This window comes from Lutra lutra, chromosome 4 (genome assembly GCF_902655055.1).
Source record: "Lutra lutra chromosome 4, mLutLut1.2, whole genome shotgun sequence".
Lineage (NCBI taxonomy): Eukaryota > Metazoa > Chordata > Mammalia > Carnivora > Mustelidae > Lutra > Lutra lutra.
In genome coordinates, this window is record NC_062281.1 from 193,869,599 (window position 1) to 193,890,689 (window position 21,091).

The 21,091-nt window shown below is 57.9% G+C and overlaps 1 protein-coding gene across 2 annotated transcripts in view; it reads left to right on the forward strand.

Moving 5' to 3' along the window:
• Positions 1–21,091, forward strand: part of CHD5 (chromodomain helicase DNA binding protein 5) — a 55,522-nt gene that overhangs the window by 27,909 nt on the left and 6,522 nt on the right. For both annotated transcript variants that reach the window (XM_047728116.1, XM_047728117.1), the window contains exons 14-33: positions 366–557; positions 649–849; positions 3,248–3,385; positions 3,487–3,608; positions 4,436–4,609; positions 5,010–5,151; positions 6,276–6,407; positions 8,644–8,761; positions 9,824–9,948; positions 11,011–11,242; positions 11,409–11,519; positions 11,852–12,024; positions 12,648–12,822; positions 13,170–13,262; positions 13,483–13,571; positions 13,878–14,011; positions 14,407–14,551; positions 14,961–15,117; positions 16,743–16,822; positions 17,081–17,198. In XM_047728116.1, the coding sequence (XP_047584072.1) occupies positions 366–557; positions 649–849; positions 3,248–3,385; positions 3,487–3,608; positions 4,436–4,609; positions 5,010–5,151; positions 6,276–6,407; positions 8,644–8,761; positions 9,824–9,948; positions 11,011–11,242; positions 11,409–11,519; positions 11,852–12,024; positions 12,648–12,822; positions 13,170–13,262; positions 13,483–13,571; positions 13,878–14,011; positions 14,407–14,551; positions 14,961–15,117; positions 16,743–16,822; positions 17,081–17,198 (2,851 nt within the window). The remainder of the gene's footprint in view (positions 1–365; positions 558–648; positions 850–3,247; positions 3,386–3,486; positions 3,609–4,435; positions 4,610–5,009; positions 5,152–6,275; positions 6,408–8,643; positions 8,762–9,823; positions 9,949–11,010; positions 11,243–11,408; positions 11,520–11,851; positions 12,025–12,647; positions 12,823–13,169; positions 13,263–13,482; positions 13,572–13,877; positions 14,012–14,406; positions 14,552–14,960; positions 15,118–16,742; positions 16,823–17,080; positions 17,199–21,091) is intronic.

The window sequence follows — 21,091 nt, forward strand, 5'->3', positions numbered from 1 at the left end:
CCCAGGTACCATGTGGGACTCAGAGTCATGAGCAGGACGAGTTGTGAACAGGACAAGTGCGATGACCACAGCCTGGGCTCCAAGTCAGAGAGTCCAACAATCAGGAAGCGACCCCTTTGGAAATGTACAGGGCTGCCCCAGGAGGACACAGAAACACCCAAGCCAGATTGGGAGTCAGGGAGGGCTTCCTGAAGGAAGAGGTGTTCTAGCCAAGCCCAGAAGGCAGGGATGGGAGGCAGGGATTGGCAGGGATGAGAGGAGTGAGAATAGTATTGCCGGCAGAGGGGCAGTGTGTGCCAAACCCCGGGGGGTGGGCTCTGGGGCCCAGGACTCAGGGTGTGTCTGAGCATCTGCCTCTTCCGTAGCCCACAGTCAAGTTCGACAAGCAGCCTTGGTACATTGACTCCACGGGCGGCACGCTGCACCCGTACCAGCTGGAGGGCCTCAACTGGCTGCGCTTCTCCTGGGCCCAGGGCACGGACACCATCTTGGCCGACGAGATGGGTCTGGGCAAGACTGTGCAGACCATCGTCTTCCTCTACTCCTTGTACAAGGAGGTGCGCAGGCTGGGGCAGGAGTCCCAGGAGGGGGGGCCGGCACTGGCTGCGGGCAGGGAGGCTCACCGCATCCGTCTGCCTCTGTCTCCAGGGGCACTCCAAGGGACCCTACCTGGTCAGTGCACCCTTGTCCACCATCATCAACTGGGAACGTGAGTTTGAGATGTGGGCACCCGACTTCTATGTGGTCACCTACACGGGGGACAAGGAGAGCCGCTCCGTGATCCGGGAGAATGAGTTTTCTTTTGAGGACAACGCCATTCGGAGCGGGAAGAAGGTGTTCCGTATGAAGGTGAGTGCTCCTCGTCCCCAAGGGGAACCCCAGGAAAGCTCTCGGCCTGCCCCTGGGGCCACAAGGCCCTGTGGCTGACCACGGGCTTCTCTCCAGGCAGAATTGCCAGCTGTATCAATGTCCTGGGGTTGATGTAACAAAATACCATGAACCAGAGGGCTGGAAACAACAGAGACTTACTTTCTCCTGGTTCTGGAGGCTAGATGTTGGTAGAGCCACGCTCCCTCTGAAGGCACTAGGGGGGCTCTGTCCTGCCTTCTCGGGCTTCTGGTGGCTGTTGGCGTTCCTGCGCTCATGGCTGCATCGCTCCCATCTCGGCGTCCAGGCCCCCGGCCATTCCCCTTTGTATTAGTGTGTCTTAGAGACGCCACTTATATTGGATTCAGGACCCCTCTGATCCAGATGACCTCATCACAACCCATTATCCCTGCAGAGATCATTGCTCCTGGAAGGGTCACATCCCGTGCTGCTGGGTGGACATGGACTGGGGGGACACGATTCAACCTGGGACACTGTCTGAGTGACCTCACATTCTGCTCAGCCAATGAGCTAACAGACCTGGCCCACAGAGCTGTGGAGGGTTGACTGAGCTAGGCAGGGCCTGTCTTGACTGTGTCCATGGGTCTCCAGGGGTCTTGTTGAAGGGCCTCATTGGGATCCAGCAGCTCTGGGGACAGCAGCTCTGAGCCTGGGTGGCTCAGCCGGGTTAAACGTCCAGCTCTTGTTTTTAGCTCAGGTCTGATCTCAGGATCTTGGGCTTGAACCCCATGTCGGGCTCCGTGCTCAGTGTGGCGTCTGCTTAGGTTTTTCTCTCCCTTTCCCTCCCACCCCTCCCCACTTCCTGTTCTCTCTCTCCCTCTCTCTACAATCAATCAATCTTAAAAAACTAATAAAAATAAGAAATTATAGTAAAATTCGCAAACAGAAATTTCCCGTGATAACCATTTTGAAGCGCGCCGCTCGGAGGTATTAAGCACGCTCGCTTTGTCCGGCAACCATCGCCTTCCTCCGCCTCCAGAACCCTGTCGTCTTGCAAAACCCAAACTTGGCCCCCAGGAAGCAGGAACTCCCGTCCCCCTGCCCAGCCCCTGGCACCCTCTCTCTCACCCAGCCCTCTCCCTCTGTGATTTCGACTACTCTCAGTACCTTGTTCGGGGAAAATGGTATAGTATATATAGTATAGTATATAGCCCGGTTCCCTTGCTGAACATTACATTGTTGGTCTCACCCTGTGGTAACACGGGGGCGGAGCGTCCTCCCTTCTTAAGGCCGGATAACTTCCCACTGTGTGAAAAGGCCGCACTTTGCGATCTGCGTGCGTTCATCTGTCCACAGACGCTGGGGTTGTTGCCACATTTGGCTCTTGTGAAAATGCTGTAGACGTGAATGTGCCGACGTTTGGTCAAATCCCTGCTTCTGCTTCTTTGGGGCCTTCTGGGTCTGTACCCGGAAGAGGCCGTGTTGGATTCTGGGGGGACTGTGCGTGTCATTTTGTGGGATCTGCCTGTGCTCTCTGGGTTCTCATGGCATTGCTCATGTAGACAGGATTGTGCCCTTTTGAACCGGAAGGGAGACTGAGGCCTGGGAGGTTATTTAACTTGACTGAGGTCTGGCTCCCAAGGACAGGGCCAGGTGCAGCCCCAGAGACGCCCTCTGCCCCTCTCTGGTCCCTCCCAAAGGGACGCCGGTCGCGGGGAGAAGCAGGCTTGGTTTGGCCAAGATGGGCTTCCTCCTTTGTGGGGTCCAGAGAAGGGTGAAGGCACAGGGCTCTTGACTCAAGTGCAGGGAACAGCTTTTCCCATTCTCTCGCGCTCCTTGTCTCCCCGCGGTGGTGGTTTCCGTTGGCCGTGTAATGCCGTGCTCCCTCAGCCTGGGGCTGCTCCCAGGTGCGTGTCCCCTCATGCCAGGGCCTGGCCCCCACGAGGCTATGAGGTGTTGGGGTCTGCTGGGCAGGGCTGCCCAGGGCCCCACTGTCCCACAGGCCTCCTCTTACAAAACACAAATTCAGCGCTCAGAATTTCAAGTCATCTGAAAGAGCATTTAACCCCAAGTGCGGGGACCACTTCTCTGTTCGAATCTTTGCTCTGCCAGCTACTGGCCATGGGGACCTGGGTGATCTTGCCCAGCCCGAGACCCGCGAGCTGTACGTGGGGACAGGGACGGCGTGGCGGGAGTGGCTGTGAGGATGAGCGGGGCGTGAGGAGCTCAGTGCGGGATCGGCCCCCGCGGCCATCCGCCAGAGGCGGGGCGGTGCTCTGGGCCCCAGCGGATCCCTCTGCTCTTCCTCTCAGGCCCAGGGCCTTTCTGGGCTCTCGGGGGTCCCGTCCACCCCTCCTCCATGCCTCCTTGTCTTTGGAGACCCTACCTGCTCCCCTCCAGACGCCCCTCTCCCCCGCAGAAAGAAGCGCAGATCAAATTCCACGTCCTGCTCACCTCCTACGAGCTCATCACCATCGACCAGGCCATCCTGGGCTCCATCGAGTGGGCCTGCCTCGTGGTGGACGAGGCCCATCGGCTGAAGAACAACCAGTCCAAGGTGGGCAGTGCCGGCCACTGGCCCTGGAGCCGCCACGGGGCGGGGTCGGGGCGGCTGGCTGGCCGCCCCCCTCCCCCTGATGGGCCTCCTGCCCCCCAAAGTTCTTTAGGGTCTTGAACAGCTACAAGATCGACTACAAGCTGCTGCTGACGGGGACCCCCCTTCAGAACAACCTGGAGGAGCTCTTCCACCTCCTCAACTTCCTGACTCCAGAGCGGTTCAAGTGAGTTGGGGGCCTGGATGGGGCAGGGGCGGGCGGGCAGGCAGGATAGAGGCCGGTGTCCGGATGGCTCGCGGGAACTCGGCTGCCTCATCAGTAGAATGAGTAAAGCCCGGGTGAAGGGACCTGCGCGGGAGGGTCCGTGGGGCTGCGCGTGCGGAGGGCTCAGGGGGACATGGGTGGTCCCGAACATGGCGACTGTTCTTGGCTCCACCCCAGGAGAACCCCGGGGGTCCTCTGGGGCTCCTGTCCTTGCCCCCATGCCCTGGCTTGTGCCTTCCTCTCCACGGAAACCCAAGTGACCCCGTGGGTGACGGTGATGGGGGCAGCAGATGGGGAGTGGTGGTGGATACGGCGGCGAACACGGAGCCGCGGCCGGTGGGAGTCCTAAGGTCTCCTTCCCCGACCTCCCGGTCTTCACCAACCCTATTTTCTGACTCAGAATGGGGGGGTTCGGGGTCGACAGTGCTGACTTTGGAATTGGGAGACGCAGATTGCAGGCAGGCTGCACCATACAACCTTGGGCCCCCATCAGCCTCAGTTTCCTTTTCTGTAATATGGGTAAAGAGTTCTAGAGACTTTGTGCCCTGGACAGCTTCGAGAAAGAGGAAGGTGTCCTATGTGGCTGAGAGAGCTGTGCTGGGAAGTTGGGGTGCGAGCGTGGGCTCAGATGGACACCTCGGGCAGGGCTAAGGCTCCCACGCCCACCAGCCCACCGGCCTGCCCTGTGACCCTCTGGTCCCCCCACCCCAATCCTGGCTCCCTCTGCAGAGGGCTTTGGCCTGCTTCTGTCCCCTGCTCCTGGCTCTCATCCCAGTTCCTTCTTGCAGCAATCTGGAGGGCTTCCTGGAGGAATTTGCCGATATCTCCAAGGAAGACCAGATCAAGAAGCTCCACGACCTGCTGGGGCCGCACATGCTGAGGCGGCTCAAGGCTGACGTGTTCAAGAACATGCCGGCCAAGACCGAGCTGATCGTTCGTGTGGAGCTGAGCCAGATGCAGAAGTGAGTGGGCACCCCGCCCGTAGGGGGCCACCGCAGAGCAGCGTGCCTCCCGTCCCCTGGGCTTGTCTTGTCCCTGATGGTCTGACCTAGCCTTCCGGCACTGCTTCCTGGGGTGGTGGGACAGGAGGACTCACCTCGAGGCCTTGATTCACCTTTTACACGCACTTCCTCCTTTGACCTGTTTGGCGGCCAGGCTTGGGGCTGTCCGAGTCCTTGCAGAGTCCCCAGGAACTCGCGGGGTGGCTCTGGGCCGGTGGCCTCCCCTCGTAGGTCTCCCCTGGTCTCTCCATGAGCGCTGCTGGACCGGTGGCCCCTGGCCTCCCCGCAGAGCAGAGAGTGCGCGCTCGGAGGCCACGTGGCCCCGGCGTCCAGCCCGCCTTCCCTCCTTGCCCTGCCGCAGGAAATACTACAAGTTCATCCTCACGCGGAACTTCGAAGCGCTCAACTCCAAGGGCGGGGGGAACCAGGTGTCGTTGCTCAACATCATGATGGATCTGAAGAAGTGTTGCAACCACCCCTACCTCTTCCCTGTGGCTGCCGTGGTAGGTCCCCGTGGCCGCCCCGTGGCCTCCATAGCAGGTACCCATGACCACCACGGTCAGAGCGTGAGGCTGCCATCATAGGCTCCCTTTGCCCGCCGTGGTGAGTGTGCCTGGCTGTCCTGGGGCCCCTGGCTGTGGTGGCAGGTGCTCAGCCCTCCCCGGGTGGGAGGACATAGAGGTGGTCCCTGTTAGTGCAGGTTTCTGAACACCCACCTCCATCCACGGCTCAGGCAATTCCTCTCCTTCATTTGGCCCGTCCTTGTGACCTCAGGGGGCGGTGGGGCACCCTTCAGCCTCAGCAGTGGGGGATCCCAGGCTGATCTGGTTGCCCTCAGTCCCCGAGGGAGTCAGCAAGGCCTGAGTGGAGCCCCAGGTGACTGTGACCGGCAGCCCGGGGTGAGAGGCTGGCCCCGGCTCCAACGCCAGCTCTGGCCTGTGGTCTCAGGAGAGCCAGGGGTGCTTCTCTGAGCCTCTGCTTTTCCTTCTCTAAAATGAGACAGTAGCATCTGCCCGAGAGGGTAAGGACCAGATGCAGAAGTGCATGTGAAGTGGGCCTTCCTGGAGAGCCTGGCACGGCTGTCCTGTCACCCCCCACATGATTATTCTGGTTTTCACCGAAACCCTGTGCAGGGACCACGTCCCCCCTCTCCGAACAGCAGAGTGAGGCATGGGGGCTGTGTGCGGGCAAGCTGCACTTGAGGCCGCCCCAGATGGCTCTCACTACTCTGGCATGGCAGGGGCCTTGGGACTGACGTCCTGCCCAGCTGGGGTTCAGGGCCGGCCCGGCCAGGATGTGCCTTGCAGTGACCGCAGAGACCAGGCCCAATTCCTTCTGGGAAGGCCCGGCTTGGCTTAAGACTCTGTCAACGGCCTGTTCGCTGATGTCCCCCGTGTCTTGGTGGCATGCCAGCAGGGGGAGACGGAGGGTGGGCTGGCAGGTCCTTGGTCTGCCTGGGAACATGGTGCTGGGAAGGGGTCCGTCTGCCTCTGCCGAGCCTGGCCTGACCCGGGCTTCGTGCTCAGCCCATCCCTGAGCCTCTGTCCTTCCCTGCGGGCCTTTCTGGTGCAGAGCCCGAGGGGCGAGGGGAAGCGCCCCAGTGCCCCAGCTTCTGCTGTGTCTCCAGGAGGCCCCCGTCTTGCCCAACGGCTCATACGATGGCAGCTCGCTGGTCAAGTCCTCAGGCAAGCTCATGCTGCTGCAGAAGATGCTGAAGAAGCTGCGAGACGAAGGGCACCGCGTACTCATCTTCTCCCAGGTGAGCTGGCCCTGCGCCCACCTCTCCACCTCCCCCAGCCTCCCCTTTGTGCCCTGCGGAGGGCACCCCCGCCTGCCGGCAGCTCTTGTGGCCTGGTGCTCTTCCCACGGGGACCATGTGTCAAAAGTCACGCCTCTGTGGCCTGGCCTGACCCGGCCAAGGACCCCTGGCTGGGCGCCACGCTCGTGGCGCTCAGGCACATCGGCCGTGAGGACCAGAGTCTTCCTCACCACTTGCTGCTTCCGGCTGGCTCCTCCCGAAGGCGTGGAGCCGGACTTGGCGTCCAGGCTGGCACGACAGCCCTTGCCCCTCACCCCTGCAGCCTGGCGTCCCACAGAGGGGTCCCAGGGCTGGCTTGGAAGGAGCCCGTGTGGGGGCCGTGCCGGGAGGCCCTCTCCAGTGTGCACAGAATGGCCTCTTGGGCGGTCGGAGGTGCGCTGTGCAGCCTTGGGGGCCAGCGGGTCTGTGTCCTCGTTCTATCACCCGCCTGGTTGCGTCGTCCTCCGCCAGGCTCTGTGCTAGGCACGGGGCCAGTCCCTGTCCTTAAGACACTCACAGTCCGGTGTGGGAGACGGAGGAAGAGAAATGGTTATGTAGTTCTGGGGCATCTCTGTGATAGAAGTCATGGCAGGGTTCCTGTGGGAACCTGGTGATAAAAATGCTGCTTCTGTGTGGTGGGACTGAGCCAGGCCCCTTGCTCGAAGCCCCCGAAGGGCATGTGACCCTCTTATACTAAAGTGGTAACAGCTGCTCCTGCTGGCGGCCCCCGGTCCCACCATGGGCCCGAGGGAGGCTGAGGGATTTGGGGAACACTGACCAAGCCCGGGACAGTGGACCAGCCTGGAGACACCACCCACAATCCCCCCACTCCCTGCCAACCTAAGACAGGATTCTGGGCTGAGGCCTCAAGGGACCAAGTAGAAGGAACTGCATGACTCCTAGACATGTGCACAGAGGGAAAGTTCCAGAGACAGAGCCCTCCCATCCAAAACGAGCCAACAAACCCCACCTCCAAAACTCGTGACAGAAGGACATTCCACAAAATAGGCAGAATCCAGATGAAAAGAAGAATAGAAGAGGCTGAAAAGGACTTCAGACAAACATGTTTAGGATCCTCAAAATTAACGGAGTAACAACCATGAATCCAGAAGGAATCAGGGAAGCACGAGCAGGAGGAAGTATGGCAAGAAGAACTGGACAGGAAAAGGGTCTGCCTGGACCTGAAATGAAATATTTCTCACGATCGGATAAACTCTCAACTCTGGTGAAGACAACCTTGACGCAGGGACCCAGCCCGGAGGGATGTCTCCAGAATGCGGCCGTGGGAGACGGAGCTCAGGAATGAGAAACTGCCTGGAGGACCCCTTGGGAGGCTCCCGTAATCCTCTGACATGAGCCGTAGAAGAAGTGGAGAAAACGGTGGTGAAGCTAGACTCTGTGAGAGTTTGCTGACCTGGGGAAGGACGCGGGGTCTCAGGTCTCACGTGCGCTCTGGAGAGCCAAGCGAGAGAGAGAGATCCAAGCCAGGGGATCCCCAGGCGCGTGGCAGGGAAATCACAGCTCTTCACACGCGGTACCTACGGGAAGTGGCGATCAGGCTGTCCTCAGACTTCTCAGCAGCAACAGTAGGGGCAGGGGCAAGTGTAAAACCCCCAGTCCCTGTGGGGGCAGACTGTTCTATATCCAGCTGAACTATCCCTCAGAATGAAGGGAGGAACGCAGGGGTGTGGGAGCCCAGAATGGAGTGCTTTCATCTTCTCATAAGGAGCAGTGACATTGGGGAAGACCTCACAGAAGAGGCGCCGTTTGAGTTCCCTAGGCAGGAGGGGGTGGGCATTCCAGAGGAGAGTCCAGGTAATTTGGGGTGACAGGGGTATGATGGAAGCATTGAGAAATGAAACCCAGGTAGACTGGGCACCAAGCCCTGCCAGCCTGGAAAGCCGGGGCGAGGAGCTGGGACTTTGTTCTGTGAGGTGAGAGCAGGGAGGCTCAGGCTCAGAGCTGTGTTTTAGGAAGATGGCTGTGGGGCTGGCATGGGGGATGCTGTGGCCCCGGGGGTCGAGGTTGGAGGCCGCATTGCTTTCCAGAGAGCGCTGTGTCAGGTCTGCCTGGGCCCCACTTGTCTCCCCACTCAGGAGGTGGTTCTGTCTTCCCCCAACTGTCATGGGGTTCCTGCCCACAGCCCCATGGGCTTCCTAGCTCTGGCAGCTCCTCAGGCATACCGTGTCCCCTGCAGATGACCAAGATGCTGGACCTTCTGGAGGACTTCCTGGAGTATGAGGGCTACAAGTATGAGCGCATTGATGGTGGCATCACTGGGGGCCTCCGACAAGAGGCGATCGACAGATTCAACGGTACCCCTGCCTCACCTGGGGCTCTTGATGGGGACCCCATGTCTGCCTTTTCTCCCAGGCTAGGATCTTAGCCAGGTCCCCCAGCTCCCCACAAGAGGCTGAAGAAAGCAGACCAGTCCTTAGGTCCTGACAGCTGCCCCTTAGGTTTAAAGGCTACAAGGAGTTAATTTTATGGAACCTCTGGGGGCCAGCTCGGGAGCTGAGGGGCCCAGGAGGGATCATCTGTTCAGAACTGAGAACCGGACAAGGAGAAAGGCAGAGAGGGAGGAAAGTTCCACCTCTGTTACTAAATGATGCTGGTGCAGAGGGTCTGGCTGACACCTGTGGGCATAGACACTGACACCAGGTAAACCAGCAGTTATGAGCAGTGCAGGACAGACGCCGTCACCCAGATGCCTAAGGAGTGATGCCGTGTCCACTTGTGTGGGAGGAAGAGCAAGTAGAGGGTTTCAGGATCTAGATGGAAGTGGGAGTGCCCAAGGCCCTGGGAGGATTGGGGACCTGTGTGCTGCTGTCGTGGGCGTGCAGGGCAGTCCCAGGTCCCGTATGAAGGGCCCAGATGGGCCTAAGTACCAGCTGTCCTATGACAGTGGGGACTGCCCAGCAGGGTGGCTGGGGCCCTGGAGCTGTGATCTTGAGTGTCCCCTGCCACGCTGACAGCCCCATGGGGTAGGCAAAGCCGGGAGGGCACTAAGGACCGGGCTCTCCAAGGCCGACCCTTATTAGGGCCTCTGCCCGTATTTGCTGGCTATTTGAAGTTTGTACTTTGCCCATCTGGGCTTTGAAAATCAACTTCCTTCTCACTGTGGCTCCCTCCTGTTGGATCAGGGCTCAGAGCACAGCCAGGGGCTAAGTGAGACTCGAGTGGGCTGCTCTGTGCCCACCCTGGGCCCCCAGCCTCCTCCAGCTTCCCTGAACACAGCTGGGGCTCTTGTCCGTGATAGGGTCATAGTCCCCAGCAGCTCCCTTCCTTTTTGTATCCCCTCCCGCCCTGCTCTCTGCGTCCACCTGTCTCTTTCCTCCTCACTCTGACCCCACCGGGCACCTGCCTCTCTTCCTCAGCCCCTGGGGCACAGCAGTTCTGCTTCCTCCTCTCGACACGAGCGGGGGGCCTGGGCATCAACCTGGCCACAGCAGACACCGTCATCATCTATGACTCGGACTGGAATCCACACAATGACATCCAGGTCTGTGGCCCTGACACCACAACCCTCAGACAGCCCCTTGCCACCCTTGGTTCTGTGGGCTCTCCACCCCTCCCCTCCCACTGTGTCTCAGCGTTTCACCTCCCCCTGGGCCAGCCTCATGGAATCCCAGCCCCGAGAGGGGACCCTGGGGGGTGAGTTTCGGAAGCTTGGCCCTGCCCCTCTGGATCCCTCATTGTGCCAAAGAGGAAACGCCCAGAGAGGACAGGCAACGTGTCCAAGGACACACGATGAACTGTGTGCCTGGTAATCCCCGGTCTGTCCCATCACTCTTACGACCAAGGCCATGGAAGGAGGCAGGAGGAGGGAGTCCTGGGACCCAGAGGGAGCCCGTCTGGGAGGAAGCAAGGGAAATAGAGTGTGTGTGGGGGGGAAGCCTGTGGGAGAAGTGATGAAGGAGGGGGCAAAAGGGGCTGGTGAGGAAGGATGGGAGGGTTGGGGGAGAGGGGTTGTGGGAGTAGAGACGCACACTGCTGCGTGGCCACAACCCCCGGGGCAGGGATGGACACACGCACATACTCATGTCCCCTGCACACATGTGCACCAGGCACAGTCATCCACACACACAGAAGCACACTAGGGTCATGTCATGCAGATACCTAACACGCAGAGCCCCATGCATGTCCTACGCCCTGGGCGGCTTCCGGGCCTCGCTGTCCTCCCCAGGTGGCCGTGCAGTCCCATCAGCGGCTCACTCACAGCATCTCCCCATGACGGCCGTTAGAGCCCCCTTGGCTTCCACACATAGAGTGCACAGTCCCCATTGCCCCTTGCACACCCCCTGCCCACCCACAGCCATGCCCTGTTCCACCCGGGCAGGCACCCAGGCCCACCCGAGACCACCCACAGTCAGGAAGCCAGCACGGCTGCCCGGACGTGGGCACATTTCCGTGGGGTCACATGCGGAATAGCCATGTGGGCATTCATTCCATGTGGGATGTCCCTGTGAAACCATGTGCACACCCCTTCTCCCCCTGGGGTGCCCGGCCCTGCACCCCCAGCCCTGGGCCGAGCCCCGCGCCCTGAGCCGCAGCTTGCCCCCAGGCCTTCAGCCGCGCCCACCGCATCGGGCAGAACAAGAAGGTGATGATCTACCGCTTTGTGACGCGGGCCTCGGTGGAGGAGCGTATCACGCAGGTGGCCAAGCGGAAGATGATGCTGACCCACCTGGTGGTGCGGCCTGGCCTCGGCTCCAAGTCCGGCTCCATGACCAAGCAGGAGCTGGACGACATCCTCAAGTTCGGCACCGAGGAGCTCTTCAAGGACGACGTGGAGGGTGGGCGTCCCTGCTGCCTAGGGGGTGGGGGCCGCTCCAGACACTCCCTTCCCAGGGCCTGCACGGGACCCCCGGCCTCTCTCCTCTGCTCCCTGCCTCCTGGCCAGGGCGGCCTCTCCCGGCACCGTCCCCCCAGCCCTGCAGCCCCTCTGACTCTGTCCCCCAGGCATGATGTCTCAGGGCCAGAGGCCTGTCACGCCCATCCCTGATGTCCAGTCCTCCAAAGGGGGAGCCTTGGCTGCCAGCGCCAAGAAGAAGCACGGCAGCACCCCGCCAGGTAGGGGCCTGGGGCGAACGCGGCTAGCTCCCCGCTCCTCCTGTGCTTCAAGTGGCTGTTCCTGGAGAAGAAGGGCTTCTCCCCACCTCACTCCGTCCTCTCTGCGTTTTGTCTGGCTCTCGTGCCCGCCCCCACTGGCCCCCACTTGGGTAGCCGCGGACCGGTGGGTGGTCAGGTCATGCCCCCCCCCGCCCGGGCACCATGCCCCTCCGCTGCAGCCTCCTGCTGGGGGCTGAGAAGGGCCAGGGTCAGGAGTCTGTCCCTGCGGGGTCCCCACTGTCGGACCTGGGCACCCCCATGTGTCCCTTCACTCAGCTCCCTTTCTGCCCCAGGCGACAACAAGGACGTGGAGGACAGCAGCGTGATCCACTACGACGATGCGGCCATCTCCAAGCTGCTGGACCGGAACCAGGACGCCACGGACGACACGGAGCTGCAGAATATGAACGAGTACCTGAGCTCCTTCAAGGTGGCGCAGTACGTGGTGCGGGAGGAGGACGGCGTGGTAAGCCCCGCCCCTGTCCGCAGCGGCCCCTTCCCTCCCCGCCGTGGCCCCGCCCCCGCCGTGGCCCCTCCCCTCCCGCCGCGGCCCCACCCCCTCCCCGCCGCGGTTCGGTGTCCAGCCATCTCCACCCATCTCCACCTAGCAAACCTTGATCTCCTGAGGGCCGGCCCCTGGGCCTCTCCTGAGTGGCCTTTCCACGTCCTCCTCTAGTCCCACCGCCCTCAACGCAGGCTCTGGGGTTTAACGATCGTTCAGGAAACCGGGAGCCTCCCGAGGGCAGGGGTGGGGCTTATTCAATTCTGTACCCCGACGCCTCGCCCAAGGCCAGAAAATACTTAACGCCCTGAGCGAATAAATGAACGAATGAATGAACGAGCGGCTGTGACAGGGGCAGGATGAAGACCATTTGGGGCTGGGGTGATCAAGGAGGCTTCCTGGAGCAGGCAGGCTTTCGGGTTCCTCCTTGAGTTCCCAGAGGGTAAGGTGGTGAAGGCAGCACAAGGCTCCCAGGGGGCAGCGATGCCCACTGCTGCCCCCCAGCCCCGGAGCCCCTGGAGCCCCCGGAGCCCCGGCACCCTGTGCCTGTGGGTCCTGCCATCAAGGGCCCGTGCCCGTGTCTCCAGGAGGAGGTAGAGCGGGAAATCATCAAGCAGGAGGAGAATGTGGACCCCGACTACTGGGAGAAGCTGCTGCGGCACCACTACGAGCAGCAGCAAGAGGACCTGGCCCGCAACCTGGGCAAGGGCAAGCGCATCCGCAAGCAGGTCAACTACAACGACGCCTCCCAGGAGGACCAGGGTGCGTGGCCCCCGCAGGCGGGAAGCCCGCGGACACCGAGAGTAGGGAGTGTGGGGGCTTCTTGGGGAAAGGGGGCTTGGAGCAGGTGTGGGCTGTTGGCTGTCTGGCAGAACTGCATGGATAGTGGTCCACTGGCTTCTGACCTTGGGCCAGCCTCAGTTTCCCCACCTGTGAAAGAGGGATGATCAGGGTGCGGTACCTTAGGATGTAGAGCAGGTCAGGTGGGATTCAGTGAGCTCACAGGAAGTTCCCCTGGGGCTGCTGGCATTGTAACTCCCTCCTGGGCTGGGGTTAGGGGCTCCAGGTGTTGGGGGCTCACTCTGTGCCTGTCCATGCGGCCCTCACAGAGTGGCAGGACGAGCTCTCGGATAACCAGTCCGAATATTCCATCGGCTCTGAGGATGAGGATGAGGACTTTGAGGAAAGGCCGGAAGGGCAGAGTGAGTTTCAGGGCTGGTGAAGCTGGACTGGGGCCCACCCAGACCCGTGTCAGGAGGCTGATGGTCAATTGGGGGTCCCCTGGGAGCTTCAGGACAGTCATCCATCCTTTGGGGGCTGTCGTGAGGGATCCTCCTGCTGTCCCGGGGTGAGTCGGGGTGTAGGGGGTGGGGTCAGGACACCTGGGGCTCCAGCGAGTGTTGTGGTGGGACTACTTCCCAGGTGGACGGCGACAATCTCGGAGGCAGCTGAAGAGCGACAGGGACAAGCCCCTGCCACCTCTTCTCGCCCGTGTGGGTGGCAATATCGAGGTGGGGCCCCCCTGCACACCCCTTCCCCAGCTCCCCTTCCCCTTCCTGAGAACAAAGAGCTCACCCCTGCTACACCTCTGGGCTATGGAGCAGGGGTGAAGCCAGGAGGGCCAGAGGCCTGCCCAGGGTCGCAGCTGTGTAGAAGGGGGGCCAGGATTGGCCCTGGGTCTGGGCTCTGCCCTCTGGGTTCTGTCCCAGCTGGAGGCCCCTGCCTTCTTCGTGCTCCTCCCTGCCTCCTCCCCTCTGTAGGCCTTTCTTCCCATCCCTGAATTCTCTGCTCCTCCCCCCCACTCCCTGCCCACCCAGGTGCTGGGCTTCAACGCCCGGCAGCGGAAGGCCTTTCTGAACGCCATCATGCGCTGGGGTATGCCCCCCCAGGACGCCTTCAACTCCCACTGGCTGGTGCGGGACCTACGCGGGAAGAGCGAGAAGGAATTTAGGTAAAGGGGCTGAGTGGCGGCCCAGGGCGTAGCTGCCCACTGCAGAGTGGCCAAGCTCCCCTGGGCCAGACTGCGCAATGGCCATCCTTTATCTGGAGGATTCGCTATTGTCTGGCTTCTGGTACCTGGGGACCAGGCCCCGGGCAGGGCTCATTTGTAGAAAACATTGACCAGCCACCTCTGCTAGACCAGATCCCAGGCAAGCACTATCCTAGGGAGTTCCCTTCCCAGGGGAGGCCCCGCTCCGTCCTCCCTGGGGGCCTGACCCAGCGGGCCAGGCTGGGAGGCAGGTGATGGATGCCAGGGGGTCTGCTGGGGGGGGGAGTCCTGCCAGCCCTCTCAGAGGGTCCTTGCTGGCCCCCCACTCCCTGAGCCCCAGTCCCCCCCCACCCCAGAGCCTATGTGTCCCTCTTCATGCGGCACCTGTGTGAGCCGGGGGCTGACGGCGCAGAGACCTTTGCGGACGGCGTGCCCCGTGAGGGCCTCTCAAGGCAGCACGTGCTCACCCGCATCGGGGTCATGTCACTAGTTAGGAAGAAGGTGGGTGAGTAAGCCTTGCCCGGGCCTTTCCTGGCGGGGCCCCCCAACCCCATGGCCCTCGTGCACCCCCTGAGGGTTGGCAGGCAGAGGGCATGTGTCCAGCTCAGAATGCTGAGTCAGGCTAGAGGGATGGCTTTGAAGGCCTGTCTGAGTGGGGGTGGGGAGGCTGGTGAGGGGCCGGGGGCGGGGGGTGGGGATGGTAGGTCGCAAGGCAGAGGACACACAGGGAGATGGGGGTGCGGGTGGGGCCTGGTACAGAGGTTTGTGGTAAAAAGCGTATTTGATTCAGCCTTGTGGGGAGCTGGCGTTCATCCCAAGCCTGGGACACCCCAGACCCACCAGCCGCCCTGAGGTCCGGATATCTGAGCTGAGACCACCTCCCTCTCTCCTTCCTTGCCCCCTGCCCCAGGTTCAGGAGTTTGAGCATGTTAACGGGAAGTACAGCACCCCGGACTTGATCCCCGAAGGGCCTGAGGGCAAGAAGCCGAGCGAGGTCATCTCCTCGGACCCCAACACGCCAGTGCCCGCCAGCCCTGCCCACCTCCTCCCGGCACTGGGCCTGCCAGGTCTGGGCTCCCACGAGTGGGGGAGGGCACCCGGGTCATGGTGGGTGACAGGGCCCCTGGAGAACCTGGGTCCTCCACATAACCCATGATGGTCCTCCTCCTTGTCCCCCCCAAGCTTCTGTCTGCAGAAACGTTGCTCTCCTCAGACTTTCTCTTTAACGGCTAGTCACATATCACAACATAGTCTTCAAAAACTTTACTGTCCGGGAGCTCCTAGTGTACTCAGCGGGTTGGACGGCCTCCAGTGCTAGAAAGTTTTCATCCCCCAGAGAAAAACGTGTACCTGTTAGCAGTCACTCCTGGTTCCTCCCCTCCCCCCAGCCCTGGGCAGCCACTAATCTACTTGGGGTCTGTGGGTTTGCCTGTTCTGGAACTACATCCTATGTGCCTTCTGTGTCCGGCTGGCTGTGTGTCCCAGGTCCGTCCACGTTGTAGGGTGGGTCACGGCTTCATTCCTCTCTGTGGCCGAATACTACTCCGCTGTATGCGTGGACCTTATTTTTGTTTATTTGTTTGTCGGCTGATGGATTTGGGGTGGTTTCCACTTTCTGGCCAGTGTGAATAATGAGAGGGGCACTGCGAGTGGCGCGTGGCTGTGAACGTCTGTGTTCAAGCGAGGACACGTCTCTTCCCTGCGTAGCTCTTGGGGCGTCGCCGGGATGGCGGGTGTGGATCGTGGGGCGGGACATGTGGAGGAACTGCCGGATTCCTCCGTCCGGGCCGCGCCATCTCACGTTCTCCCCGGCCACGTAGGACGGTTCCGGTTTCCCCACACCCTCACCAGACGTTTGTCATCTGACTTTTTGCTTGTAGCCGTCCTTACGGATGTGCAGAGCTGTCACCCCGTGGTCTTGGTTTGTGTCCCTCTGACGGCTGAAGATGCTGAGAATTTTCCAGGCGCTTCTGGGCCACTTGTGACTTTTCTTTGGTGAAATGTTTTTTCAGATCATTTGGTCTTCTCTGTGGGTTATTTGTCTGAGTGTCTTTTTGGTGACCCATATGTTTATTTGGGCAAAGCATCTTCTTCCCTCAGAGGAACCTTGAAGGCCTTGGCACTGACCTTCTGCTTCCCCCGGTGACACGTGAAGTCCTGGGAGCGTTTGCCTCCAAGGACATACTTGTCGCTTCTGGGCTCAAGTGTGCCCTTGGGATTAGATGGGCCTGCGTTTGCTCCCTGGCCCTCTCTGGCTCCTGCTTTCTCATCCATGATGTGGGACAAGCTAGTGCCCTCCTCCCCGGCTGCTCTGAGTACGAGAGTCCCCGGCTCTCGGCGGTGTGTTGAGAAGTGGCTCAGTGCGGGAGGGCACGTGGTTTGTCAGCCAACCGGAAGGTGGTTCCCGCATCCAGCTGTTGCGGCTCCCAGGCCTGCCTCCCCCACCTTAGCTCCTGCTTTCAGAAGGGGGCCCTGCTGGGGGCGGCCCTGTCCCGTCAGTCTGTGGCTTTGGCCTCACCGGGCCCAAGGTCCTCCGAGGACCCCCATGTCTGCAGCCTTAGTGTGGGGTGTCTGGCTCACCTGTCCTTCTCCTGAAGGTGCCTGGCCCAGATAGAGCCACCTGGCACCCTCGTTTCCTGCCCTTCACCCCCTGCCTGCCTGCCTATCTCACCTCTGTCCTTTGACCTTTCAGACAAAATGGAAGCCCAGCTGGGCTACATGGACGAGAAGGAGCTGGGGGTTCAGAAGCCAAAGAAGCCCCCAGAAATCCAGGTATGGAAGGTGCTGGTATCTAGGCCCCTGGGGACGGGGTGTGGGTTGGGGGTTGGGTCTGGGGAACCTTCTCAGCCCTTGCTTGGGTAGCTGGAACCCAGGCCTCTTGGCTCCACGTTTGGGCCTTTGAGTTTTGGGGGGCAGGTTGGAAACACAGATGGGGACCTGGAGAGTGAGTTTCCAGCCCAGTGACTGTCCTCTGCCCTCCATGCTGTTGAGGCCCCAGGCCCTGCAGCATGCCTAGCCTGTCCTCCCCAGGCCCTGCCAGCTTCCCTGGACAGAGTGGAGGGCGAGGACAAGCATGAGAGCTCGGATGGCAAGGAGCGGCTGGAGGAGACGGAGAAGGCCCCACCATCCCCAGAGCAGCTGCCAAAAGGTACGGCTTCCCACGGTCACCTCCCGCCCTCCCTGCCCTCTATAGCCTCTGGCCTCGGCAGCCCTGGGTGAGAGGAGGGTGGCCAGAGTGTGTTCCCCTCCATCTCTCCCTGGCTGGGGGGCGGGCTCTGTCCTAGCACCATAGGATCCCCAGGATGAGGAGAGAGGCAGCGGCTTCGGTCTCTACAGTGGATCTCAACATTTCCTACGGTGCAGATTTAGGGGGGCCATCAGGCTGTCTTTTTATTAGTGATTTCTAGCTCTGTTGCCCTGTGGTTGGAACACATGGTGTCGATGAAACCTGCTTCCCGGCTTAAATGGTCAGATTTTGTAAATGGTCACGTGTGCTCAAGAAGAATGCCTACTCTCCTAATTGCTGCGTGCAAGGTTCCAAATACACGCCTTAGATCATTGTGGTGTTCAAGTTTCTTACAGCCTCACTCATTTTTGGTATTCTTTGATCTGTCAAGTCTGAGAGGCCTGCTTAGCATCTGTCACTATGATTGTGGGTCGGGGTCTTTCTCTTGGTAAGACCAGAGTGCGCCTCACATTGAGACTGGGTTGTTAGGTGCATATTGGTTTAGGTTTTTTGTATTTTTCTGGGGAAGCATGCCTCTTATATAACGACCCTTTTATTCCTCCTGATACTTTTTGCTTTGTTTATTTAGGCTGCTTGGATGGATCTTATTTTTGTTGGGTTTATATTTAGTGTATGTTTTTCTGTCCTTTTACTTAAAAAAATACAGGTATGCACACACTTCATTGTTCTATAATTATGCAGGATACAGTTCACCCATTTATTTTATTTTATTTATTTGTTTTTAAAGATTTAATTTGTTTATTTTAGAGAGAGCATGAGCACCAGCAGGGGGAGGAGGGGCAGGGGCAGAGGGACAAGCAGACTCCCGCCCTGAGCGCAGAGCCCATTACAGGGCTGGATCCCAGGATCCTGAGTTGTGCAACCATCAGCACAAATAATTTTAGAATGGTTTCATCACTTCAAAAAGAAACTCCATGTCCATTGGCATTTATTACCCATTTCTTCCTCTTCACCCTAGCCATTGCTTGTCTACTTTCTGTCTCTATGGATTTGTGTGTTCTGGAGATTTCATGTAAATGGAATCATAAAATAGATCTCCTTTTGTGTCTGGCTTCTTTCGCTTAGCATCCTGTTTTCCAGGTTCAGCTTCATCCCCTCATCCTTTGTATAAATATCCTGCATTGTATTTATCCAGCCATCAGTTGGTGGAGATTTGGGTTGTTTTTAATTTTTGTCTACTGTGAACATTTATGTACCATTTTTTTGTGTAGATGTCGGTTTCAGTTCTTTTGTATCACGTAGGAGTGAAGTCTCTGGATTATATGGGAACTCTATGTTTAATATTTTGAGGAACTGCCAGATTGTTTTCTCCAGTGGCTGTACCATTTTGCATTCCCATCAGCAATGTACGAGGGTTCTGATTCGTCCGTGCCTTTGACAGTGCTTCTTTCTTTTTAAAAAAGATTTATTTATTTGAGAGAGAGAGAATGAGCACAAGTAGGGGGAGCGGCAGAGGGAGAGGGAGAGAGAATCCCAAGCAGACCCCCTGCTGAGTGAGGAGCCCCACGCAGGGCTCAATCTCACAACCCTGGGATCATGACCTGAGTCAAAATCAAGAGTCAGACACTCAACTGACTGAACCACACAGGTGCCTCTGGCATTTGTCTTTTGATTATAGTCATCCTACTGGGCGAGAAGGGGAATCTCAGAAGGTTTTGATTTGTGTTTCCCTTATGCATAAAGACGTTGAGTTTCTTTTCATGTCCCATTTGTCTATCTCTGTTGGAGAAATGTCTTTTCAGGTCCTTTGCCCATTTTTAAATTGGGTTATTTGTCTTTCAATTACTGAGTTATAGGAGTTCCTTATAGACACACGTTCTATATCAGATATATGTTCTGTAAGCATTTATTCCATTCCTTTACTTTAAAACACTTTTTCTTGAAGTATGGTTGACACTCATTCCTTTACTTGTAATCTGTGTAATTATGTTTTGGGTATATGTCTTATAAACAGTGTATAGCAGGATTTGTTATTTTAAGTCCAGGCACAAAATCTTTACCTTTTAGCTGGCAAGTTTGATCTCTTTACATTTATTGTAATACTAGATATTTGGATGTATTTCTACTCTCTTCCTTTGTGCTTTATGTTACCCTTGCCTTCTTTTTCCTCCTTTCTTGCTGTCTCTTGGATTGATCAGGCTTTCTTTATATTTCCCTTTCCCCCCAACTCCCTCAGAAAGTTTATAGTCAATCCTATTTTATACTCTTAAGCTTTTAACATGTATCCCTCTTGAATAAGAGAAGGGCTGTGGGTAGCTCCACCCCCTTTCCATGTGCTGCTGCTCAGTGTCTTAGTTTCAACTTGTTTTCATTTCCTAAATTTGTTGTGGTGCCTATTTCTAAATCTTTAATCCTTATTTAGATCTTACCATTCTTAGCAGTTTCTTGTTTGTTTCCTTGTTCATCATTGCTTCCTAAAGTACACCCTTTAGTGGTGCTGTCAGCAAATTTCTGTGTGTGAGGAATTCTCTCATTGTGTGTGTTTTTTTCCCTTTACTGTTGAATATTAGTTAGCAAAGCACAAAATAGGAGAAGGGTTTTCCCTCGGCACTTTTTTTTTTTTTTAAAGTAGGCTCCACACCCACTGTGGAGCCCAACATGAGGCTTGAACTCATGACCCTGAGATCAAGGACTGCACCAAGATCAGAAGAGTCGGATGCTTAACCGACTGAGCCACCTAGGTGCCCCTTCCCTCGGCATTTTGCAGGTGCTTATTCCTTGTATATTCTGGCTTCCACTGCTCCAAGAAGGCTGCTCTCGAGGTAATTGTTGCTCCTTTGTGGGAAATCTGCCTTTTCTATCTTGCCTGACACGCTAAGATTGCTTTTAAGACCTTCTGTTTGTGTTTGGTCATGTGTGGGTTCACTATAGTGAAATTTTTACTTATCTTATCCTTGCTCTTACTTATCCTATCTTGCTTGTGACTACGAGTCGTAAAGCTAAGAATTATGTCTTTCATTAGTTGGGAGAAAATTCCCAGTCATTTCCTCTTTGAGTATTGTCTTTGTCCCCATCCTGTTTGTGTTCTCCGGGCCTTCCTACTACTCGTCCATTCCTTCAATCATCCAGTAAACCTGCATTGAAGGCTGCTGTGTGTTGGGTTCTACCCCGGGGACACCAGCAGTGCGCCCAAATGGCCACAACCTTCACATGGAGTTTGTTTTTAGTGAGGCAGGCAGGCGATCAGCAATAAACAGAAATAGGTCTTTGTTCAGCAACAGACTTCGAATGTGATGAAGAAAAAAAGCAGGTACAGGGTTAGCCAAAGGTGGGGGCGGGTGTATCTTTCACATCTTTTACTTTTTTCTTGTCTGTCTCTCTTGCATAGCCTTTTTTTTTTTAAAGCTTTTATTTATTTATTTGAGAGCGAGAGCATGTGCATGTGTGAGTGCACGAGCAGTGCGGAGAAGCAGAGAGAGAGAGAGAGATAAGCAGAGTCCCCTTTGAGCACAGAACCCGATGCAGGGCTCGATCCCAGGACCCTGAGATCATGACCAGAGCCAAAGTCAGACTCTTAACTGACTGAGCCCCCCATGTGCCCCTCTATAAGCCTTTTTGAGTCATCTTTAGATCTAGCTTCTGCTTTTTTCTTTATACTGTTTTGTTTCTTCGTACTTCCCATTTGTGTTATTTTCTCTGGCTGCAAAACAAACCATTACGATCTCCGTTCTTAAAGCAACGCCCGTTTATGAGCTTAGAGTTCAGTGGGTCGGAAGCCTGGCTTGGTGCGGCTGGGTTCCCTGCTGAGGGTCTCGAAAGACTGACCTCAAGGCGCTGGCTGGGCTGAGCTCTCT